The 25483-nt window shown below is 40.9% G+C and overlaps 1 protein-coding gene across 9 annotated transcripts in view; it reads right to left on the bottom strand.

The window, feature by feature from the left end:
• Positions 1-20269, bottom strand: part of synj1 (synaptojanin 1) — a 120140-nt gene extending 99871 nt beyond the window's left edge. For 8 of the 9 annotated variants that reach the window (XM_063050469.1, XM_063050474.1, XM_063050475.1 and 5 more), the window contains exons 1-2: positions 20136-20269; positions 19419-19561 (exon numbers count right to left, since the gene is read on the bottom strand). In XM_063050469.1, the coding sequence (XP_062906539.1) occupies positions 19419-19548 (130 nt within the window). In that variant the 5' untranslated portion in view covers positions 19549-19561; positions 20136-20269. The remainder of the gene's footprint in view (positions 1-19418; positions 19562-20135) is intronic. The other variant, XM_063050471.1, reaches the window with a different exon arrangement.
• Positions 20270-25483: the final 5214 nt, after the last annotated feature.

The raw sequence follows: 25483 nt of genomic DNA, 5'->3' as shown, positions 1-25483 counted from the left end.
TGTAGGATGGAGAAGAAGACATGAACTGAGAAATCAAATCTGAAAGATGAAAAAAAAATTAAAGGTGTAGTTAGTGAAAATCAACTAACGTTGTGGATGTGGAAATATGTGCTCCAAATATAATTCACCGTAGCTCCATGTCAAACATGGTTATATTATAACAGATGATCTGGATAACCTTAGTATGTAGCTGGTTAGAGATATCATCTCAGTAGCAAACAGGTTATAAAATTTTTTTGTTATTACATACCTAACAGAAATTCTGACATTTGTCTCAGGCAGCCAGATAACACGTTGCTTGGCACTGAGTTAAGGATAGGTAACACATTATCAGTATAAATAAAGAAGCTTTTATGAATGAAAAAATTATATCAATACAGTATGTAATTTTTTCATTCATCACAAATCAAAGGATTGAAAGGACATCCCAAAAGGATAAAAAAGGCAAAATAATTTTAGTATCTTTTTGATCAAAGATGTACTGGATTTTTAGTATCAGATTTAGCATTAGTGCTAAACATCTTTTAGACAAAGACTTGAGCACATAATCCAAACTGAAACATCACTAGAGTATGTTAGTAGAACTAAATTGGAAATACCATTTTATGATTGAAATGACAGTGAGGCTCCATCTGAATCAAAAAAGAAAAGACACAGGATACGAACTGAAAAATAAGTAAGTGTTCTCTGTATGTTTCTTTAACCCTCAATCAAATTCAAAACAAAATTTGATCATTTGTAGCACTGGTCAATTCTAAGTCCATACTACATATTTTCTGGATACCATTTACTTATATGGCAATAACACTATATTTTAATAGTATTTAAATAACTTCAGACCATTTTCAAGCACACACATTATTTTTCTTTAATTTTCAGTGTTTGGAAAATTTTGTGCAAGAAGTTGACTGATGTTCAGAAATCAATATTCATAGATAGAACGCATTAAATCAAGCCTACCAAGCAAATCCTACCAGAGTTTCAAACTACCAAAATTCCTAGGAGTTAAAATCCCGGTCCAACCATGTAGACACCACAGCCAAGAAAGGCCTTCAATCTACATCATTATGATCCTGCACCGCACTTTCTCTCTAGCTGTTACACTTTATTCTGCATTATGTTTTTGTTTTACCTTTTTGTTTGATCTGTATAAACAGTACGCAAATCAAGTTTTTCACTGTACCTCGGAACATGTGACAGCAATAAACCAATTCCAATTCCAAGAAAACTCTCTAATGCCTCAACTTCCTCAGTTTCTCTGCATTACCTTGTGTGACACTGAGCTGCTGATTTCCTCACAAGTAACCTGTCTAAAGGATAGAGGCAAAGAAGGAAAGAGTTTAGACTATGACTACGGCAAATAATCTTGGACAGAAAAAAAGTTAAGGTGTCATTCCATCACACTGTTTACAGAGGAAAAAACTGCAACACACAATTAGGCCTTCATATAGTGTATGATAGCAGGAAATCCACGATGCATTTATAAATGCAGCATAAACAGTCTAGAAATGAAATGCATTATTGTTAGCAGTTATTTGCTTATAATAAAGAGTAAGCAGGATTCTATAATACTTTCCTAATGGAGCTAAGACTAAGCAGAGAAGTGGAGTTTCATATATAAAAAGGCTCACTCATCTGAATTCTAATTGCTTGTACAATCTCAGAGATCATATTGACAACAGTGAGAAACAGAGACAGGAGTACACAGCTGGGCCCCATACCTTCACTACCATTCAATAACATAACAGCTGACGTTTTACCTCAGTACCACTTTCCTGCATTAACCTCATATCCCTTGATTCCCTAGTCTTGGTCATACTGACTGAATGAGCCTCCACAGCTTTTTTGACCAGAGAATTCATAAAATTCACTGCTTTCTGGGTGAAGAAATTTCTTCTTCTCTCCACCCTGAATGGTCAATTTTGTTCAACCAAGCCTAGAGAAACAGAATCAGAATCGGTTTTATTATCACCGGCATGTGTCGTAAAATTTGTTAACTTAGCAGCAGCAGTTCCATGCAATACATGATAATATAGAAAGAATAAATAAATTACAGTAAGTATAATACATAAATTGAATAGTTAAAAAAGTGCAAAAACAAATAAAATAGTTTTTTTTTTAAATTTGAGGTAGTGCTCATGGGTTCAGTGTCTATTTTAGGAATGGTATGGCAAAGGGGAAGAAGCTGTTCCTGAATCACTGAGTGTATGCCTTCATGCTTCTGTACTTCCTTCCTGACTTTAACAATGAGAAGAGGGCATGCCCTGGGTGATGGGAGTCCTTATAATGGACGTTGCCTTTCTGAGGCATGGCTCTTTGAAAACGTCTTGGGTACTATGGAGGCTAATACCCAAGATGAAGCTGACTAATTTTACAACTTTCTGTAGCTTCTTTCAGTCCTGTGCAGTAGCCTCCCCATACCAGACAGTGATGCTGCTTGTCAGAATGCTCTCCACCGTACGTCTATGGAAGTTTTCGGGTGTTTTAGTTGACAAATCAATTCTCTTCAAATTCCAAATGAAATATAGCCGCTGTCTTGCCTTCTTTATAGACATGTTGGGACCAGGTTAGGTCCTCAGAGATCTTGACAACCAGGAATCTGAAACAGCTCACTCTCTCCGCTTCTGATCCCTCTACGAGGATTGATTTGTGTTTCCTCATCTTACCCTTCCAGAAGTCCACAGTCAGCCCTTTCGTTTTACTGTTATTGAAGGCAAAAGACTGTTGCTACAACACCACTCAACTAGCTGGTATATAGATACATAGAAAACCTACAGCACAATACAGGCCCTTCGGCCCACAGAGTTGTGCCGAACATGTCCCTACCGTAGAAATTACTAGGCTTACCTATAGCCCTCTATTTTACTAAGCTCCATGTACCTACCTAAAAGTCTCTTAAAAGACCCTATCGTATCCGCCTCCACCACCGTTGCCGGCAGCCCATTCCATGCACTCACTACTAACTAAAAAACTTACCCCTGACATCTCCTCTGTCCCTAATCCCCAGCACATTAAACCTGTGTTCTCTTGTGGCAACCATTTCAGCCCTGGCAAAAAACTTCTGACTATCCACACGATCAATGCCTCTCATCATCTTATACGCTTCTATCAGGTCACCTCTCACCCTCCATCGCTCCAAGGAGAAAAGGCCGAGTTCACTCAACCTATTCTCATAAGGCATGCTCCCCAATCCAGGCAACATCCTTGCAAATCTCCTCTGCACCCTTTCTATGGTTTCTACATCCTTCCTGTAGTGAGGCGACCAGAACTGAGCACAGTACTCCAAGTGGGGTCTGACCAGGGTCCTATATAGCTGCAACATTACCTCTCGGCTCCTAAATTCAATTCCACGATTGATGAAGGCCAATACACCGTACACCTTCTTAACCACAAGAGTCAACATGCGCAGCTGCTTTGAGTGTCCTATGGATTCAGACCCCAAGATCCCTCTAATCCTCCACACTGCCAAGAGTCTTACCATTAATACTATTTTCTGCCATCATATTTGACCTACCAAAATGAACCACTTCACACTTATCTGGGTTGAACTCCATCTGCCACTTCTCAGCCCAGTTTTATATCCTATCAATGTCCCGCTGTAACCTCTGACAGCCCTCCATACTATCCACAACACCTCCAACCTTCGTGTCATCAGCAAACTTACTACCCATCCCTCCACTTCCTCATCCAGGTCATTTATAAAAATCATGAAGAGTAAGGGTCTCAGAACAGATCCTTGAGGCATTCCACTGGTGACCGACATCCATGCAGAATATGACCCGTCTACAACCACTCTTTGCCTTCCATGGGCAAGCCAGTTCTGGATCCACAAAGCAATGTCCCCTTCGATCCCATGCCTCCTTACTTTCTCAATAAACCTTGCATGGGGTACCTTATCAAATGCTGAAATCCATATCTCGCTCCTGTCTGCCCTCTCATCACCACCTGAGATTCTACCAACAATGATTATATCATCAGCAAATTTGCAGATGGTATTTGAGCTATACCTAGCCACACAGTCATGGGTATATACAGAGTAGAGCAGTGGGCTGAGCACACACCACTGAGGTGCACCAGTGTTGATTGTCATCAAGAAGGAGATATTATCACCAATCTGCACAGATTGTGGTCTTCCAGTTAGAAAGTCGAGGAACGAATTGCAGAGGGAGGTTCAGAGGCCCAGGCTCTGTAACTTCTCAATCAGGATTGTGGGAATGATGGTGTTAAACACTGAGCTATAGTCAACGAACAGCATTCTGACATAGGTGTTGTCCAGATGATCTAAGACCATGTGAAGAACCACTGAGATTGTGTCTGCCATAGACCTATTGTAGTGATAGGCAAATTGCAATCAAGTAAATGACTTGAGACAGAGTTAATCCAAGAAATGTGTATACAAATATCAAAGCTATGGAGCTATCCAAAGCCACATCAAAAATGATGGGTACCGTAAAGCAGGGTTCAAACAGCCAAGGTGGCTAAGATGTGAAGGCTAATACAATATCTGTAAAAGATTTGCCTACATATGGGAAAAATTGTGAGCATGCAGATTAGATTAGCATTTTTACAAATAGGGCACAGTAAAAAGGACATCAATACAAAATGCCATACAGAGGCAAGGTCAGAATTAGGGTATCAAATAAATACAATATAACTTGTGTCCATATGATCTATTTTATGAGAACATAATATATTGGTTGGTGCATGTGCAATCAGTGACATTTTGATTGACTTTGAAGCAACAGGAAAGACATATTCCTGAGGCAAGCTGTCATATACATGGGTTATCACCAAAGGAAAAATGGCTGGAGTCGCTTAGCACTTTAGTTCAAGGGTGCTGATTAGGTGCACTAAAAAATCAAACTTACAAAAATTAGTGAAAATAATGAAAAGAAAACTGCCAATATTTACAAAAAGTTATCTACCAAAAAACACAACAGTAGCTCCATACTTTGTCGATATGAACTCCTGGCAGCCCCGATCTCTCTCACTGAGGGCAATGAGCTTTTTATTTGGCACTAGCACATACTCTACCATCTTTAGTTACCAAAGATAACTTTAAACTGCACAAGAATTAGAATATGATACACCACACAATATCGTTACAATCATATTACAAAATAAACAAAGTATCTACCTTAAATACAGTATGTATACAAACAACATATACACACTTACACATCCCCATTACTAAAGAAATAGAATATTCCAACGTAAATGGCAGAAAAGGCACCATAAGGCCAACCCGAGTGCATCAGGTCGGTTTAGGACCCATTATGAGAATATACCGAGGAAGACATTGAAGTGCGTACACTCAGCGCAGTAATAGCAGAATGACAAGGCAACGTTTGTGTGTATGTAAATGACTATGTGTTAGGAGTACACTTACCAAGTGCTCCCCATCACACAACCCATCAAAATCAAATAAGCACTGTAAAAACAAATAAAATGTGTTATCAAAGTACAACAGCAATACAATTGATGCCATGGGATGGGTGAAGTAAAGGTGATTCTCTGAAGGTGGAAACCCAAAATTTTCTAGTATGGAGTTATTGTAGTATACCAAGAAATGTCACAGCTATACTTTTAAATACTTTAGAGCACTATAGTTCATCAATAGCATGGATAAGTCACACCATGGGAGCAGCATCAATAGATTTCAATGCAAGCAATCATTTCAACCTGGCAACTCACTGATGACTATACAAAAACTGAACATGAAGCAGTAAAAGCAGAAGTGCAACATTTTGCAAGAAGGCAGCCAAAAGAAGACAAACAAATTACTTTAGACTGTAACACCATAAGGTACAAGAGCAAAATTAAACTATTTGGCCCATCGAGTCTGCTCCGCCATTCAATCATGGCTGATTCTTTTTTCCCCTCCTCAACCTCACTCCCCAGCCTTCTCCCCATAACCTTTGATGCCATTGTCTATCAAGGACCTATCAATATCCATCTTAAATATGCTAAATGACCTGTCCTCCACAGCTGCCTGTGATAACAACTTCCACCCTCTGGATAAAGAAATTTCTCCACATTTTAAATGGACGCCACACTATCCTGAGGCTATGCCCTCTTGTCCTAGACTCCCCCACCACGGGAAACATCCTTTCCACATCCACTCTGTCTAAGCCGTTCAACATTCGAAAGGTTTCAATGAGATCCTCCTTCATCCTTCTAAACTCTAGTGAATACAGCTCCAGAGCCATCAAACATTCCTCACGTGATAACCCTTTCATTCCTAGAATCATCCTTGTGAACCTCCTCTGAACCGTCTCTGATGCCAGCACATCATTTCTTAGATGAGGAGCCCAAAACCGTTCACAATACGCAAGATCACGCCTCATCTGTGCCTTATAAAGTCTTGGCATCACAACCCTGCTCTTATATTCTAGACTTCTTCAAATAAATGGTAATATTGCATTTGCTTTCCTCACCACTGACTCAACCTGCAAGTTAACCTTTAGGATGTTCTGCACAAGGACTCCCAAGTCCACTCCATAACCTCATCCTTAACAATTGACTCCAACATCTTCCCAGCCACTGAGGTCAGGCTAACTGGTCTATAATTTCCTTTCTGCTCCCTCCCTCCCTCCTTTCTTAAAGAGTGGAGTGACATTTGTAATTCTCCATATTAGTTTAAAACCTCCCAACAGCTCTAACAAACTGGCTTGTGAAAATATTGGTCCCCATCAGGTTCAGGTGCAATCCATCCCTTTTGTATAGGTCATACCTCTGCCAGAAGAGATCCCAATGATCCAAGAACTTGAAGCCCTGCCTCCTGCCCCAGCTTCTCAGCCACACATTTCTCTGACAAATCATCCTGTTCTTACCCTCTCTGGCATGTGGCACAGGTAGCAATCCAGAAATTACTACCCTGTAAGACCTGCTTCTCAGGTTCCTGCGTAGCTCTCTAAATTCGCTCTTCAGGACCTCGTAGCATTTCCTTCCTATGCACCAAATAAGTACAAAAACATCTGACTGCTTCCCTCTTCCCCTCAAAAACACCGTGGATATGATCCGAGATGTCTCTAACCCTGGCACCTGGGAGGCAACATACCATCTGGGTGTCCCGTCCACGTCCACAGAATCTCCTGTCTTTTCCTCTGACTATTGAGTCCCCATAGAGGGATAAGAAGTGGAGACAGTGAGCAGCTTCAAGTTCCTGGGTGTCAAGATCTCTGAGGATCTAACCTGGTCCCAACATATTGATGTAGTCATTAAGAAGGCAAGACAGCGGCTATACTTTATTAGGAGCTTGAAGAGATCTGGCATGTCAACAAATACACTCAAAAACTTCGACAGTTGTACCGTGGAGAGCATTCTGACAGGCTGCATCACTGTCTGGTATGGGGGGGGGGGGGCACTGCACAGGACCGAAAGAAACTGCAGAAGGCTGTAAATCTAGTCAGCTCCATCTTGGGCACTAGCCTACAAAGTGCCCAGGACATCTTTAGGGAGTGGTGTCTCAGAAAGGCAGCATCCATTATTAAGGACCTCCAGCACCCAGGGCAGCCCTTTTCTCACTGTTACCATCAGGTAGGCGGTACAGGAGCCTGAAGGCACACACTCAGCGATTCAGGACCAGCTTCTTCCCCTCTGCCATCCGATTCCTGAATTATCATTGAAGCTTTGGACACTACCTCACTTTTTTTAATATACAGTATTTCTGTTTTTGCACATTTTTAAAAATCTATGCAATACATGTAATTGATTTACTTGTTTATTTATTGTTTTATTTTATTTATTATTTTTTTCTCTCTGCTACATTATGTATTGCATTGAACTGCTCCTGTTAAGTTTACAAATTTCACGTCACATGCCAGTGATAATACACCTGATTCTGATCACTAACGCTCCCCCTTTCTCCCTCTTTCCCCTTCTCTTTAACAGAGACCTAAGACCACTGAGAGATACAGAGAGAGTTAGGGAAAAGCCCACATCAAACTGATGACAGACATGGCAGAAGTTAGTGACATGTGCACGCACCAGAATTGTGGGGCAAGGAAACTTTTGATTATATTAAACAGGAACATGCAATAGTCAATTGGAATAGACTGGGGACAAAGGGACGTCAGGCAAATTGGAGGCTTTTAAAAGTTATATTGAGAGTTCAAGATCTGCATGCTCCTGTTACAGTGAAGGGCAAGCCTGGTAGGAGTAGGAAAACCGATGATAATGGATAATGAGGCTCTGATCAGATACAGGCAGCTGCAATCCAGTGGATCATAGGAGGATTTTGGGTTTGCTGGTGTATAGTTTGCTGGCGGGAGGAGAAGATGGCAGCGCGCCGCACGTGCGCCGCTCTCCGGTGAAAATGACATTGTATCCGTTAAATAGGGGCCGTGGACAATTCTGATTTGATGAAGAATGGACGAGAAAGCACAGAGGAACATCTGGAGAAATTTCTGAAACGCCCATTCGCTGCTGTCGTTACTGTGTGGTCGTGAATCTTTCGGAGGGTAGGCCTCAAAATCCCCGGCCTTGCCTGCTTTTGGCGACCAAGAAGGAGGTCGAATCGTTCGGACAGAGATGGCGCTCAGTACTCAGTGTCAGACAGCTGATCAGAGCTCGAAGTTTTTGGATGACTCAGAGTTGGATTGTGGTCAGCATGGCAGAGAGAGTTTTTCTTCCTTCTCCCGTCTGTGTGAGATGTGGGACATTTGAGAAACTTTGAACTTTACTATGCTCATGGACTTCTTCATCAGGTTACGGTATTGCTACACTGTCTGTAACTATATGTTATAATTATGTGGTTTTGTCAGTTTTTTCAGTCTTGGTTTGTCCCGTGTTTTGTGATATCACACCGGAGGAAATAATGTATCATTTCTTAATGCATGCATTACTAATTGACAATAAAAGAGGACTACGTGTCTTCATAATCATATCACACTCAGAAAGGAACTCAGAAGGGCAAAAGCAGACAGCATGAGAGCTTTAGTCTCTCCTTAATCTTCTCTGCCAGAGATTTAAATATATTAAGGGGGAAAAAAGACCAAAGACCAAAGATGTCATCTGGAGCCAATGAGATGGGACAGATCCTCAATAATTTCTCCTCTGTCTTTTAACCATGGATAAGGACAATGAAGACTTCTGACCTTGAGAGAGTTATTGGGGAGGTCTTAGGATAGTCTGCATTATAACAGAGGAAGTATTGAATGTCTTAAAACATTTGGAAGTAGGTAAATCTCCAGGGCCTGATTACGTATGTCCAAGAACCCTGTGGGAAGTTAGAGAAGAAATATTCACAGAGAGGATGGCGGGTATATGGAAATAAGCTGTCAAAGGAAGTGGTAGACGAGGGTAAAATTACAATGTTTAAAGGACATTTGGACAGGTGCATTGATAAGGAAAGGTTTAGAGCAGTATTTTTTATGTCATAGACCAACACCATTAAGCAAATGGTTCATGGACCCCAGGTTGGGAACCTCTAGTTTAGAGGGACAAGGACCAAATTGAGGCAGATGAGACTAGCTCAGGAAAACATCTCGGTCAGCAGGACTTTGGGCTGAAGGAGCTACTTCCATGCTGTGTAACTCCTAAGACTTTATTTTGCTCAAAAATTGCACACTGATAGTTGAGTAGCCATTTATAATTTTGACTCCACATCTGTTCAATAAAATGATGAGAAGATTTGACAGAACATATCATCCACTTAGCAAGTCGTTAAGCCATGAGAGGGCAGAACTGAAGGAGAGAAGAATTTATTTTACTCCTCCGTACAGTTATCAGTACAGGTTTCCCCCGCCATCTGAAGGTAGAGCGTTCCTATGAAACGGTTCATAAGCCGGAATGTCGTAAAGCAAAGAAGCATTTACCATTTATTTACATGGGAAAATTTTGTGAGCGTTGCAGACCCAAAAAGTAACCTACCAAATCATGCCAAATAACACATAAAACCTAAAATAACAGTAACATATAGTAAAAGCAGGAATGATATGATAAATATACAGCCTATATAAAGTAGAAATACTTTTCCACAATCATTTAGCAAAAATCTCACGCAAGTGCTCTCGGCAGGAACACGGCGCAAGCGCCATCGGCAAAAACACTCTCTCCAGTAACCTTTAAGCTATGAAGCTGTCAAATCATACCAAATAACACGTAAAAATACACAGCCTATATAAAGTAGAAATAATGTATGTACAGTATAGTATCACTTATGGGAATCGAGAAGTCAGCGCCGAGCACACTGACGATGGAGTGTTAGGCTGAGTTGTCAGAGATTGGGGTGGTGCAGTGGTCCCCAACCTCCGGGCAGCGAACCAATACCAATCCACGGAGAATGCAGGAGTACAGCAGTAGCCGGGAGGCACACAGCACATCTTTAAGAAAAAAGCCGAAATAAACAAGCTAATTAATTAGGTGTTGCCCAGCATGTAAATGTCGGCCCAGACCAGAGGCGATTGCATCGAAAATTGCAGCGAAAATCTCACGCAGTTGCTTCACGTTCAGTTCCTGGACAACTTCACTTTCGGTCCGTTCACTACTGCATTCGGTTTCGATTGTTATCCTTTCCTCTTCCAATTGCATCAGCTCTTCTTCTATCAGTTCTTGGTCATGGGATACCAAAACCTCTTCAACATCATCTTCGTCAACTTCCACAAGCCAAACTCACTTTGTCCTTGCTTCGTTCACCACGATCAAAACACTTAATTACATCTAGTGTAACACCCTTACGAGCTCTTTTAGGCTTTTCCGATACAGTACCTTAGAACTCACCTTGCAAACGGCGGCTCACAGGCTCGTGTTTAAGCAATGCCGGTGAGAATGCAGTGCCGAATCCGGGGGAGAGCGGCTGCTCGGGGTGCGCGCTGCTTTTTATCGCGCACTGCCTTTTTTCGCAACAGTGAAAACACCTTCTGTTAGCGAAAACAGGGAACTAATGTAGGTCTTTCATAACAGTGAGGTTTCATAAAGCGAACGTTCGAAAAGCGGGGGACACCTGTATCTTGAACATTTCACCTGGAAATTTGGGGTTCAGGGCTAGGAGTAAGACAAATCAATATCGTGGATGTAGTACTTATTCATTATAGACAAAAAGGAATGGTGTGGGACTGGGTATTATCACTTTATCCAAGAGCCAGCCTAGATGTGGCAAGTTGAAAGGTTTCCTTTTTGCTGTATGCTTATATCTTTTAGGAGTTTACCGTTTCTCTTTATTTTTCCTCTTAAAAATAGACTCTAATTTTATGGCAAACTTTGTTAGAATTTAAAAATAAGTGCAGTGATACAATCTTTTCCTTCTTCAATGATTTCGAAATCAGTACAATTCCACGTTAGTGGTTTTATATACACGAGAATGGAAATAGTGATAAACAAATAGAACGGTTTAAATGCCCTCACAAGATTATCGATATCAACCTCAATCATTTTTTGCCACTTAGCTTTGACTTTGAACTCTGTCCCTACCCTTAGAATTAAGCATCACACATGAAACTAAGATCAGAGAGCAAGTTGACATTTCGATGCATTTATTGAAAGTCCTTTTATAGTCCAGCTGCTACAAGCTGTCCATGACTGTACACAATAATTATACTTAAAATACAAAGAGAGATATTACACCTATATAATACTTAAAACATGATTTATTTTTCTTTTTATTTCATAACCAATTATTTTTGAAGAGCATTAATTGTAATGTCAAGAATAGCAACAGCATATTGCACACAGCAAGAACACAAGCAGCAATTGAAATGAATTGCCATTTGCCATTTTGGCGAAGGTGACAGAAGGAGGATTTGACTCAAATCCAAAAAGAGTTTTCTGACCTTTCTGAAATACCTCATAGGACTGTTGATTTCATCTAAACAATTGGATGTCTCGACTGATGGGTGGCACATCTGACAATGTACCATTTCTTCAGTAATGCAATGTGGATAATATTTGAGACGATGTGATACTTACTTAGAAACAAGTAGTGTGGACCAAAATAACAAGTCAGAAGAAAGACCAAACATATTACAAGTACACTTCTCACCACCAAAAAAAATGACGCAGCTGGAAAGAGTGGATTTTGTGGAATAATTCAGAAGGGGAAGTCTGTTTAACCTATAACCCAAAGATAGTTCTATTTATAAATGATGTTGACCGGCTGTTATCATCAGTTCACTTCAAAATGTTACTTTTCCAAATGAATCCTTAATTTGACTCATTCTCAATACATCTTCTAGCCTAATAGCAGAAAATAATTAAAAAGAGAAAAGTGATACAATTGTGTTTTACATTAAAGGTAAAATGCAAATAAAACATTTAATTACTTCAATTATTTCTACATAAATGCTAAGATTTTGTTAAAAACAGGTAAATAGAAATCTATCAACTTGAGGACAGTCTATGAGATTAACCCAGGTGGAGTGACATCATTTGGAAACAAAAACGTGAGATAAAAAGTAATGGTTACATGAATGAGGTTGAATTAATTAATGGAATCAGTATTAATTGCCTATGGAGAATTATATTTAATTAATCAATTGAATTTTTTGTGGAGGTAACAAAGAATTATTAAAGGAGTTGCTGTTGAAATGGTATATATGAACTTCCAAAGGACACAATGACTACATAATCACCAGCAAGCTTCCAAAAGAGATAATGGTATTACGGGAAAAAAATGGCCCGAAAACAGAACCGTGGTAAACAGTTTCTTTTCAGACCAGAAGAAGAGTGCATTTCCTTGGGGTTAATGCTACATACTCATCTTTTCCTGATATCTATGAATGACAGTGTGCAAGAGCTTTTTTTTTATTTCAGATAATAAGTTAGAAGTATAGTCAGTGGTCACTTTAAGATACCTTCTATACTTAGAAAAGAGGCCACTGGGTGTATGTTTGTGGTCTTCTGCAGCAGTAGCCCATCCACTTCAAGGGTTGGGATGTTGTGCATTGAAAGATGCTCTTCTGCACACCACCTTTGTAACACATGGTTATTTGAGTTACTGTCCCCCTCCTGTCAGCTTGAACTAGTCTTTCCATTCTTCTCTGACCTCTCTCAATAACAAGACATTTTTGCCCACAGAACTGCCACTCACCAGATGTTTTTTTTTGTTTTTCACATCAACCTCTGTAAACTCTAGAGACTGTTGTGCGTGAAACTCTTAGAGATTAGCAGTCTTGCACATATTCAAACTACCCCATATGGCATCGACAATATTTCTACAGTCAAGTCACTTAGATCACATTTCTTCCCCATTCTAATGTTTAGTGTGAACAACAATGGAACCTCTCGATCATGTTTGCATACTTTTATGCACTGAGTTGCTGCCATACGATAGGTTGATTAGATATTTGCATTAATGAGCAGGTGTATATATGCACTTAATAAAGTGGCCCTCAAGTGTAGATCATGGAGGAGGATAATGATAGAACACAAGCAAATTGGGGCAAAAATACACCTTAGTAGAAAAATAATAACAAGTACAGTTTAAAATAGTATCAGACAGGTTGATATTCCCTGACTATTGAATATTACTGACATTAATACGTAAGCACACTTTAAATTCACTTTACATTGCTGTAAGGTACATTTAAATATTAGATGCAAATCCTGACACCAACCCTTTCATAGTAACATATTTATTCCTCATGAAAGGCAGCGCACAAATTCATGTAGAGTGAGCGCCAAAAACTTTCATTCCTTGATAAGACAAAAGCTACTTCCTAACCAAGACAGTTATTTTCCACAGATGCATCTTTCCATTGTCACAGATTAATCCCAAAAATAAAGTTGATAAACCTCTTAAATCCCATGGTTTCAGAAAAATAATGAAGAACAGTTTAGTAACTTCATAAGATGTGCAAAAAAAAGATCTTGGAGGACATGTAGGAGCAAGATATACCAGGTGGTTGAGTGGTGTCGCAGCAACAACTTTGTACTCAACGTCAGTAAGACCAAAGAGGCGATTGTGGACTTCAGGAAGGGTAGGACAAGGGGACAAGAACCAATCTTCATAGAGGGATCAGAAGTGGAGAGAGTGAGCAATTTCAAATTCCTGTGTGTTAAGATCTCTGAGGATCTAACCTAGTCCCAACATATCGATGCATCTATGAAAAAAGTAAGACAGTGGCTATATTTCAGCAAGAGTTTGAGGAGATTTGGTTTGTCACCTAAAACACTTGAAAACTTCCACAGGTGTACGGTGGAGAGTATTCTGATAGGCTGTATCACTGTCTGGTATGGGAGGGCTACCACACGGGAAAGAAGCTACTGAAAGTTGTAAAATTAGTCAGTTCCATCATGGGTACTTGCCTCCATAGTACCCATCTTCAAGGAGCTGTTCCTCAAAAAGTCGGTGCCTATTATGAAGGCCCCCCCCCCCGCCCCGTCAACCAGGACATGCCCTCTTCTCAATGTTACGTCAAGAAGGAGATACAGAAGCCTAAAGGCACGCACTCAGTGATTCAGGAACAGCTTCTTCCCCTCTGCCATTCGATTTCTAAATAGACATTGAATGCATGAACACTACTTCACTTTTTAAAATTATTTCTGTTTTTGCACTACTATTTTTAAATGCAACTAAGTATACATACACATACACATCCTGTAATCGATTTAGTTATTTATTTTTTTATATATTATCATGTATTGCATTGTACTGCTGCTAACAAATTACATATGCCAGTGATATTAAACCTGATTATGATTATCATAAATGCTATAAAATTATGCTTATTACATATTTTAATTCTACAGAAATGAGTGAAGTGATTGTCACTAGTTAGGGATGGGACAAATTTATCAACTTATTTAAAGAACAAAAGTAAATTTAATGAGCCAAATGACCTCCTTCTGTAGAATTTCTTGGGTGGTGTCCCATAATCATAACTCATTTCCTGTGATAGAAACTATGACAATTTCTACACCATGACCATAAGTAACAAACAAGGAAAAGGGATAGTTCCTTTTGGAATTCAGCACTTATTTCCCACAATATCCATCTGTACCAATAATATATTCTAAAGTAGCAATTAAGAAACATTTCAAGAATTGCAGAAAGCCATTTGGCTCTATGTCAATTCTCCATAAGTGCCATCTAGCAAATATTTCTCTTCAGTATTCATATAATTTCATTTTGAAATTTATTATTAAAACTGCTTCTGACACCTATGCAGGAAGAGCATTCCAGATAAATCACTGCATTCAGAAAATGCATGCTGCCTCTGGTTCTCTTGCTAATTACCTTGTATCTGACTCGCTGATTACTGACTGTGTTGCCAATGAAAATAAATTTTCCTCACTCACTTTAACATGTTGAATACTTACAGAAAATTTCACGACAATCTTTACTCAGAGGATGGCAATATAATTCTCTAACCTCACTATGGAAATAAAGGTTTTCATTCAATTACATCCTTGTAAATATTTTTATACTTTCATAATGACCAAATCTGGGAACAATCAACATTTTAAATAAGTACAGCATAACTTTTGCCTTTGTACTCTATGCTTATTGATAAACCAAGGAAACCATTAGCTAAAACTTGAACACGAGGAAATCTGCAGATGCTGGAATTTCAAGCAACACACATAAAAGTTGCTGGTGAACGCAGCAGGCCAGGCAGCATCTCTAGGAAGAGGGCAGTGTTGATGGTGGAGGAAGGGAAGCCCCTTTCTTTAAAAAAGGAGGATATCTCCTTCATCCTGAAATGAAAAGCCTCATCCTGAGAGCAGATGCGGCGGAGACAGAGGAATTGCGAGAAGGGGATGGCATTTTTGCAAGAGGCAGGGTGAGAAGAGGAATAGTCCAGATAGCTGTGAGAGTCAGTAGGCTTATAGTAAACATCAGTAGATAAGTCCTGACGAAAGGTCTCGGCCAGAAATGTCGACTGTACCTCTTCCTAGAGATGCTGCCTGGCCTGCTGCATTCACCAGCAACTTTTATGTGTGTAGCTAAAACTTGACCTGAAACCTCAAATGAGCACTTCTCTCCACAGCAGCTGCCCGACCCACTAACAAGTTCAAGTTTAATCATCATTCAGCCATACACAATACCCATGAATACAACCAAATGAAACACTGTCACTCCAAGGCCGAGACGCAAAACACAGTAGTAACAGTAATACACAACACAAATCACATAGAGCACATGCAAGCTATCAAGGACATACAAGAGATCAGTAAAATACACAAAAAATATAGCCCAAGACCCTGAGTCCATGAACGTTGTAGCAGTCTGCAGTCAAACACAATACAGCTGTTGAGCAAACACTGGAGCGCAGCACCAACTCCAGCTGGGATGCCGTGCCACAATGCGCCCCCCCCAGCACCCTAAAGGAGCACACCAACTCTAACGCCTCTCTCATGAATGGCTGTAAACAGGCAACACCGTGCGATGAGGCCTTGTCTCACTACAACTGAAGCCACACAGCTCCCCTGCTGTCTCCCCTTGCCATTCTCCAATAACTCAGTGAATTGAACTTGCAGCATTCCACATTAGCAATGTGCAACAGGGTCTTGCGATCACAAGAAAAGTGACTAAGACGATCACTCACTTTTAGACTGCAAACTATCTTCGTGCACCAACTCCTCCAGAGCCTCTCTGACGCAGGCAGTAGCATTATCCACACCAAGCCCATCTCCTTCAATTTCTCCGCCAAAAAGTAACTCACTGATGGGGTAGACCTGCAGTACTTTAAATTCTTAATGTCCAGTCGGATCTTGCAATTGTAAAAAAAAGACAACACCTTTGGTGGGCCCCGTGGAAGCCACTACCACTGAGTGCGCCATTATTTTACTGGAATTTCATCTGGCATTCTGATTATTGCTCCAGATTGCAGCATCTGCAATCTCTTGTTTCCATAAACCGTTTAAAAGCAGCCTTCTCAACTCCCCATCTACCTTCATGGACACATATACGCACCTCAGATCTTTGTTACTGTACACGATTTGATTTCATCACTTACGGTGGCTCATCAGATTCTTCCAACCAAAATTAGATACTTCAGAAACTCGTTGCAGCTTTTTAACAACTGCACATCATACAATTGAAGTCAAGGATATTTTTAAGGCAGCCGTTAACAACACAATGTTTTGAAAAAACTAACCTTGTTTCTGCAACAGCACTACTGCATTCTCAACCGAGCAAACTGAAGATGTTTCTCTCATTAGATGTACACTTTTGGAAGGTCTGGCTGAATCAGCCCAGCAAATATCACATGACATGCACACACCAGATTCAGTGGACAAGGTGAAGATCTCCAGATAGCACAATTAAATTCCTTGGACTCTCCAGTCAACCCTATTTAAATTCTTATGTTAATTCTCCTCTCACAACGAGGTTGAAATCCAGATGAGTCATTGGATCTCTGCAGCCGCAGTGTTCCTCAAGAGGCTTACCAAGGAAATGAGACAAGTAAAATCAGTTCTGTGCATAGATTTTGTTTCTTTTCTCCTCACTAGTAAATTCTCCACTTCCCTTTGGGTTTCAAGGTAAAGTGAAACGCAGGACAGCAAGATCATCCATGAAATGTACTTTGCTGACTAAAGTGTTTCACAACACTGAAAGGAACATGAAAAACATTCATAAAAATGAAGCCTTGGTTTTGTGTTTTTTATACAACCCTTCAAACTACACTCATTCAAGCAGCACATAATACCAAATAATGTTTAAATTCAAACAGAAACTTTAGAAAATAAATTCTGAAAAAGATAACTAAGGAGAGGATAGGACCACTCAAGGATAAAGGCAGGAACATTCGTTTGGATGCAGAGGTTCTGGGTGAGGTTCTTAATGAGCACTTTACATCAGTATTTACCAAAAAGAATGTCATGGAGGATAGGGAGATCAGTGTTGAGAATATTGATATGCTAGGGCATTTCAAGGAAAAGGAGAAGGTAGTGTTAAATCTCTCGAAAGAGCATTAAATTGGATTATGTCCCCCAGGGCCTGATGGGATATCCCCAAGCTTATTGACAGAGACAAGAGAAGAGATTGTTGGTGCTTTGACCAATATCTTTGAGTCCTCTTTAACAACAGGCAAGATTCCGGAGGACTGGCAAGTACCTAATGTTCCATTATTCAAGAAGGAAACCCAAGATAATCTTGGAAACTATAAATTTTTGAGTCTCATTTCAGTGGTAGGGAAGTTACAGCAGAGAATTCTTAGGGTTAGGAGTTATGAGTATTTGGAAAATCATGGCCTAATTAGGGAAAGCCAGTGTGGTGTGTTACAAATTATAAAATACACTCGGCCTTCAGGACATAGTTGACAAAGCGCACCTACTTTTTTTTTCCACGCGCTTTCCTGTATAACTTCACATTAATAACATTATCTTTCCATTATTTTAAAACACCTGTAGATTTAGTTCATTGAAGCTGACAGCAGCATTATGTTTCTAACTATAACTTGCCATGCATCAAGCTCCGAATTCAGACATAAAACAATCTGGACACTTTTTTGCAGGCACAGATAATTGGTGGAAATTAAGCCCACAATGCTTATATTTCCTAAAGAATCAAGGACAATGGGCAATATCAGATAAGACTAGGGTACATAATGTACTGGTTGGGCACAGGAGTACATTCAGCCAGACACTCATTCCACCGAGATGCAATACAGAGCGTCATAGGAAGTCATTCCTGCCTGTGGCCATCAAACTTTACAACTCCTCCCTTGGAGGGTCAGACACCCTGAGCCAATAGGCTGGTCCTGGACTTATTTCCCAGCATAATTTACATATTACTATTTAACTATTTGTGGTTTTATTACTATTTAATTATTTATGGTGCAACTGTAACGAAAACCAATTTCCCCCGGGATCAATAAAGCATGACTATGACTATGACTAAATGCATTCACTCAGCATTTGGAATTCCATTCTAAGATCAGTTTGCAAACTTAATCATTGCCATAGTGTTCATTCAAAACACAGGCTGACAGATTATTTAACACTGAAGAAAACAAGAGATATGGGAAGAGTGCTGGAAAATGGGACCGAGACCACGATCAACAGGGCAAGCTAAAATGGCCCCCCTCCTGCTTTTATTTCTTATGTCATTACATTCATGAGACAAGTGGACTTTTCCACTAGAGTCTCAGGTGAAATAACTAGTCAGTGGTTAAGGGTAAAACACACAAGGTTATTCCTCCCTTTTGCACACAGAGCGATTTGCATAAAACCAGAAGTACAAACGATTTGACAGCGGCAAAAATCCAATAAAATCACAATCCAAAAAGACAATAACTTCATAATCAAATGAAAAACAAGAAATGTTAATCCAACTATTAATCGTAAATATATATTAGCTTCTAGAGAGGAAGAGAACCCTTTGAAGCATTACAATATTCAATTTTTAATTCACAACTCTTCAGTTGTCAAAGAAACATCACTAACAATCAAAATACCATCGCTCCTAACTACGAAAATATTCACTGACAATACAGTAACACCCAAAACCGAAAGAGGTTTCACTTATTACTTACAAAGAATAGCCACAGCTCCAGATTCAAACATCAAACAATCTTCTCGATTTCGGGTTTCTACAATTACACTATAAGGACTCTGTGGTGGATCCAGTTTGTGATAGATACGATATCCTTTGCTAAATGCCATCTTCTCCAGTAACCTGTCGATAGAGATAAGAGATATCGCAGATCGGACAGTGGTCTTCAGAAACGTGAAAACATCGTCATAACCACATTACAATTTTTGAAGGCCAAGTCTAAGCTCTCCACCGTCATTCTGCACATTTGATTTGCCTTACAGTAAATGCATTATTTAAACAAGTCACGTCTCCTCATCTCCCTCCATTGAAACGTTGCACACATTAAATATTAACAGATTGCTTAAACATGATCGATCATTTCCGAAATCGGTTGTCTCTCAAGGGCAAATCACAGCTGTCAACATGCAGTCAATAGGAAGAATTTTGGAAACAGACTATCAGCAAGTAATCAGCTAAATCAAAGAAAACAAATGCCTTCCGAAGACCAAAACCTTCCGAGGACGGGGTTAATTCGGTTTGCTAATGTAGAGGCCTGTCAAGTCGACAGAGAGAACCCCCACCGGACAGTAACCGAGCAAACACGATAAGCAGAGCAAATAATTTCCGGCAGTAACAATGTGGGAGGAGATCTGGTCTCGGCAGGGGCTGCATCCTCTCCCTCGACCGCCCCTCAGGATTTAAATGCCCGACTCACCAATAACAACCCTGACACCGAATCTATGGGAGCTGCGCCCACACCCACTGCCCACTGAGACGGCGGCAGTAGCGGTACCTCCTCCTACCGACTCAAACGCCGCAGCGACCTCCGCTTCTTCCCCGTCACCCGCCAGTCCCGTCGTCACTTCCTGGAAACCGAGGCAGGCGATTGTCAATCAGCTCCGTCTCCCTAAGCGTCTCCGCCCCTTCCGGGGCTTTCGCCGGGGGGCAATGGCGGTGGTGGTAGGGCGGGCGTTTGGCAATGGTCTCTATTTCGAACCTGTGGCGTCTGCTTCACTTTCACAGCTCCAGGGCACATTGTTTTCTCCAGTGATGAAAAATTGGAAGCTGTTTTTTTTAAATTCTCCGCGAGAAAATTTTCTTTCCACATTTAAAGTGAGGAAATTGAAAACGGCACGATAACTTGCTGCTGAACTCTGATACTGGAGGTAATCCCACGACCCTGTGGGAACTTCTGCGCTGACACTCAATGTGCTGCTGTAATTGAAATAATACCAACTGGTTTGTGGAAACAGCGAAAAAAGGTCTGTACGGACGGCGTGCGTCTCCCGGTGGCTACCCATTTCCATTCTGAATTGTCTGTGCGTGGCCGCCTCTGCTGCTATGATGAGGCCAAACTCAAGATAGAGGAGCAACATCTCATATTCTGTCTTGGTAGCCTCCAACCTGATGGCGTGAATCTCGATTTCTTCCATTTCCGGTAATTTCTCTCTTCCTCCTTTTCCATTCCCCATTCTGGTGTCCCTCTCACCACTTCTCACTTGCCCATCACCTCTCTCTAGTTCTGCACCTCCTTCCCATTCATCCATGGTCTACTGTCGTATCAGATTCCTTCTTTAGCACTTTACCTCTTCCACCCATCTCTTACTTCATCCACCCACCCACCTACCTTCTCCCTCACCTATCACTTGCCTGCTTGTACTCCTTCCCTTCCCCCAATTTTGTTATTCTGGCTTCTGCCCGCATCCATTCCAGTCCTGATGAAGGGATCAGCCCAAAATGTTAAATATTTATCCCCCACCTTAGACACTTCTGAATTTGTGTTCCTCCAATATTTTGTGTGTGTTGCTGAAGTTTTTCACTGTACCCAGGTACATGTGACAATAATAACAATTTGCCAGTTACACATTTGACCACCTCAAATGAATTGCAATTTAATGTTGTTTTGCATTGAATGGTGCTGGTATGTTAATCACTAACAATTAATACATGTACAACATTAAAGTTCATTTGATACACTTCCTTATTTTATGCCACTAATTTTGGCACCGCTTCTAAATAATTTTGGAATCTGCTGCCATTATTCAAATCTGTAATGAGAACAAACTTCACTCCTCCTGGGGCATAGGCTGCTGACAGTAGCTCACTGGAGGCCTCTGTCCAGGGCCAGTCTTTCAAGTTGTCACTAAATGTAAGCATCTTTGAAGATCCTTCCTCTCCCAGAGATGAGGTCTTTGGTTCTTCTGTTGGTGTTTCCATAGCACTGGTGGTTTTATGGGACGGCTTTGATAGCCCCATGCGCAAATTTCCTTTGGTTGGAATTAATCAGAACAAAATTATGGTGAAAATACTCAGCAGGTCAGGCAGCATTTGTTGAAAGAGAGAATTGGTATTTCAGTTTGAACGTCCCTCATCAAAGCAGCTGTATATTATGAGCAAAATACTCATCTCAAAATGATTTTGAAAGAGAATGAAATCCAAACAACACACACAAAATGCTGGAAGAACTCAGCAGGTCAGGCAGCATCAACTGTACTTTTCCATAGATGTTTCAGGCCATGACCCTTCTTCAGACCCAACCGAATGTTGACTGTTTATTCTTTTTCATAGATGCTGCGTGGCCGACTAAGTTCCTCCAGCATTTTGTGTATGTTGCTATGCAAACTGCATCCTGTTAGTGTGTATCAAAATAATTGTTTTATCCGTAAGTGTTAGAGGCAATAACTCAGTGTATAACAATAGATTATAGATAACACAAGGCCACAGGCTGTGATGAAACTCTCCATGCCTTCATGAATATAACAATTACTAAGTAAATTTCAGCTTATCAAAGCAATCAGAAACATACAACAAGCAATCTAGTGGAAAAACTGGCATCTGAGAGGTGTAATGAATTGTTGACTGTCGCAAAATTCCATACATTTCAATTTTGTCAGCTCCGATGAATGTACTTCATCAGTTTGGCTTGTCTGACCTTTTTCCAGAAAGACAAAAAACTCATTCCATATATTTCTCCAGTAAACATTCTCCATATTGTTTCCATATGTACTTACATCAGTCCATTAATGGAGAAACCAGTCTTGTATTCCCTAGTCCAACTGTGGTCTCTGTTTGTAAGTGAAACATGACCTCCTTAATTTTGTATTCCTCTTACAATAAACAGTAACATTCTGTTCGTCCATCACCTGCCTATTTATGAGCCTTATTTGGCCATTAGGTATAGAAACAGAATTAGGCCATTTGAGTCTGTTCTACCAATCTGTCATTGCTGGTATATTTTCACATAAAACCCCATTCTCCTGCCTTTATTCTTCACAACTTACTTTCTCGTCAATCATTGGTTATAGCAAATTGAGCAACAATATCTTCAAGCAACACACATAAAAGTTGCTGGTGAACGCAGCAGGCCAGGCAGCATCTCTAGGAAGAGGTGCAGTCGACGTTTCAGGCTGAGACCCTTTGTCAGGACTAACTGAAGGAAGAGTGAGTAAGGGATTTGAAAGTTGGAGGGGGAGGGGGAGATCCAAAATGATAGGAGAAGACGGGGGGGGGGGGGATGGAGCCAAGAGCTGGACAGGTGATAGGCAAAAGGGATTCGAGACGATCATGGGACAGGAGGTCCGGGAAGAAAGACAAGGAGGGGGTGGAACCCAGAGGATGGGCGAGGGGTATATTCAGAGGGACAGAGAGAGAAAAAGGAGAGTGAGAGAAAGAATGTGTGTATAAAAATAAGTAACAGATGGGGTACGAGGGGGAGGTGGGGCATTAGCGGAAGTTAGAGAAGTCGATGTTCATGCCACCAAGTTGGAGGCTACCCAGACGGAATATAAGGTGTTGTTCCTCCAACCTGAGTGTGGCTTCATCTTTAGAGTAGAGGAGGCCGTGGATAGACGTGTCAGAATGGGAATGGGATGTGGAATTAAAATGTGTGGCCACTGGGAGATCCTGTTTTCTCTGGCGGACAGAGCGTAGGTGTTCAGCAAAGCGGTCTCCCAGTCTGCATCGGGTCTCGCCAATATATAAAAGGCCACATCGGGAGCACCGGACGCAGTATATCACCTCAGCCGACTCACAGGTGAAGTGTTGTCTCACCTGGAAGGACTGTTTGGGACCCTGAATGGTGGTAAGGGAGGAAGTGTAAGGGCATGTGTAGCACTTGTTCCGCTTACACGGATAAGTGCCAGGAGGGAGATCAGTGGGGAGGGATGGGGGGGACGAATGGACAAGAGAGTCGCGTAGGGAGCGATCTCTGCGGAATGCAGAGGGGGGGGTAGGGAAAGATGTGCTTAGTGGTGGGATCCCGTTGGAGGTGGCAAAAGTTACGGAGAATAATATGTTGGACCCGGAGGCTGGTGGGGTGGTGGGTGAGGACCAGGGGAACCCTATTCCTAGTGGGGTGGCGGGAGGATGGAGTGAGAGCAGATGTACGTGAAATGGGGGAGATGCGTTTAAGAGCAGAGTTGATAGTGGAGGAAAGGAAGCCCCTTTCTTTAAAAAAGGAAGACATCTCTTCAGTTCCTTTGTCCATTCATTCATAAAAATAATAAAGCTTTCTATAACTGAGGCAGATTTAACATGTATATGTTTTATAATCCAGTTGAAATTGACATTTATGGCAGCAGTTTTGAGATCAGGGTAAGGCGGAAGATGTCACTTAAAGCAAGGAGCTCATTGACCAGGCTCTGACTGTCACAAGGCATTATCATCGCTCTCAACCGATAGTAGTCCAAAGTTTATCTCCTCTTGGGGTTGGGGGGGAAGAAACTATTTATTTCTGCTTGGATAGAAAGCTGTACAGTTAATTGAACTTACATACAGTTGGTTTGACTGCTGTGTGAGGCAGGTAATCCCTCTTGGTGATCTCTGTAACCTGTTTCACTGTTGCACTCAGTTATGGAATTCTGTGCATTTTAAGCAGAGTACTAAAAATGTGGAACTTGTTGCCAGTAGTATTTGGGATAACAAACAAACGGGTGTTGTATTTGAAAGAGAATGCCGAGGAGGAAGAACTGTTTCCAAATGTTGAATCCTATATAATTCACTACATTTTCATCCCGTGCTATGTTATCTTTGTGCAGTGAAAGGTGCCTTTATACTGACAAGTCATTTTTCTGAACAAACATACTAAAATTTATTGTGACAGCTATAAAGATGGAGTGATAACAATATATTTTTCTTTCTGCTTACTAATTTTAGTATATTGAGCAAATTTGCTCTGAGTGTCCTTGTGACTAGGAGGAGGTATTTCAAACCCCTGAGTCTATGTTTGCTCACAGATTTCCCTGCAACATATTCTCTCAACATGCTCATCAATTTCACCACCCACCTGCACTTGGATTGGCTTTATATTAGCCTTTTAATCTACAAACACACGAATCTGTGGCATGTAGAAGGACATCAGAACATCTGGAGAAGCCCACACAGTTGCAGAAAGAACATGAAAACACCATTCAGGTAGTGTCAAGAAGCAGAATTGAACCTGGGGTCATTGAAACTGTGATACAACAGCTTTACAGCTGTGCTACTATGCTGCCCTGCAGTATCAGTAAAGCACTGGCACAAGTAGCTGTCCAGAACTATAAAAGCTATAGTTAGGTCAATCAGACCATAAGACAGAATTATACCGTTTGGCCCATTGAGTCTACTCCACCCATTCTATCATGGCGGATTTATTATTCCCCTCAACCCCATTCTCCTGTCTTCTTTCTGTAATGTTCGACACCCTTCCTAATCAAGAACCTATCAACCTCCACTTTAGATATGCCCAATGACTTGGCCTCCACAGCCATCTGTGGAAATGAATGCCATAGATTCACCTCCATCTGGCTAAAGAAATTCCTCCTCCTCTGTTCTAAAGGGGTATCCTTCCATTCTGAGGCTGTGCCCTCTGGTCCTAGATTCCTCCAGTGGAGGAAACATCTTTACCACGTCCACTCTATCTAGGATTTTCAATATTCGATTGGTGTGAAAGAGATTGCCCTCCCCCCATTCTTCTAAACTCGAGTGAGTACAGGTCCAGAACCATCAAACACTCCTCATCCTGTCATTCTGGAATGATTCTCATGAACCTCCTCTACAGCCTCTCCAATGCCAGCACATCCTTTC

This window comes from Mobula hypostoma, chromosome 6 (assembly GCF_963921235.1).
Source record: "Mobula hypostoma chromosome 6, sMobHyp1.1, whole genome shotgun sequence".
In the NCBI taxonomy this organism is placed as follows: Eukaryota; Metazoa; Chordata; class Chondrichthyes; order Myliobatiformes; family Myliobatidae; genus Mobula; species Mobula hypostoma.
This window is presented reverse-complemented; position numbering and strand designations above follow the sequence as displayed.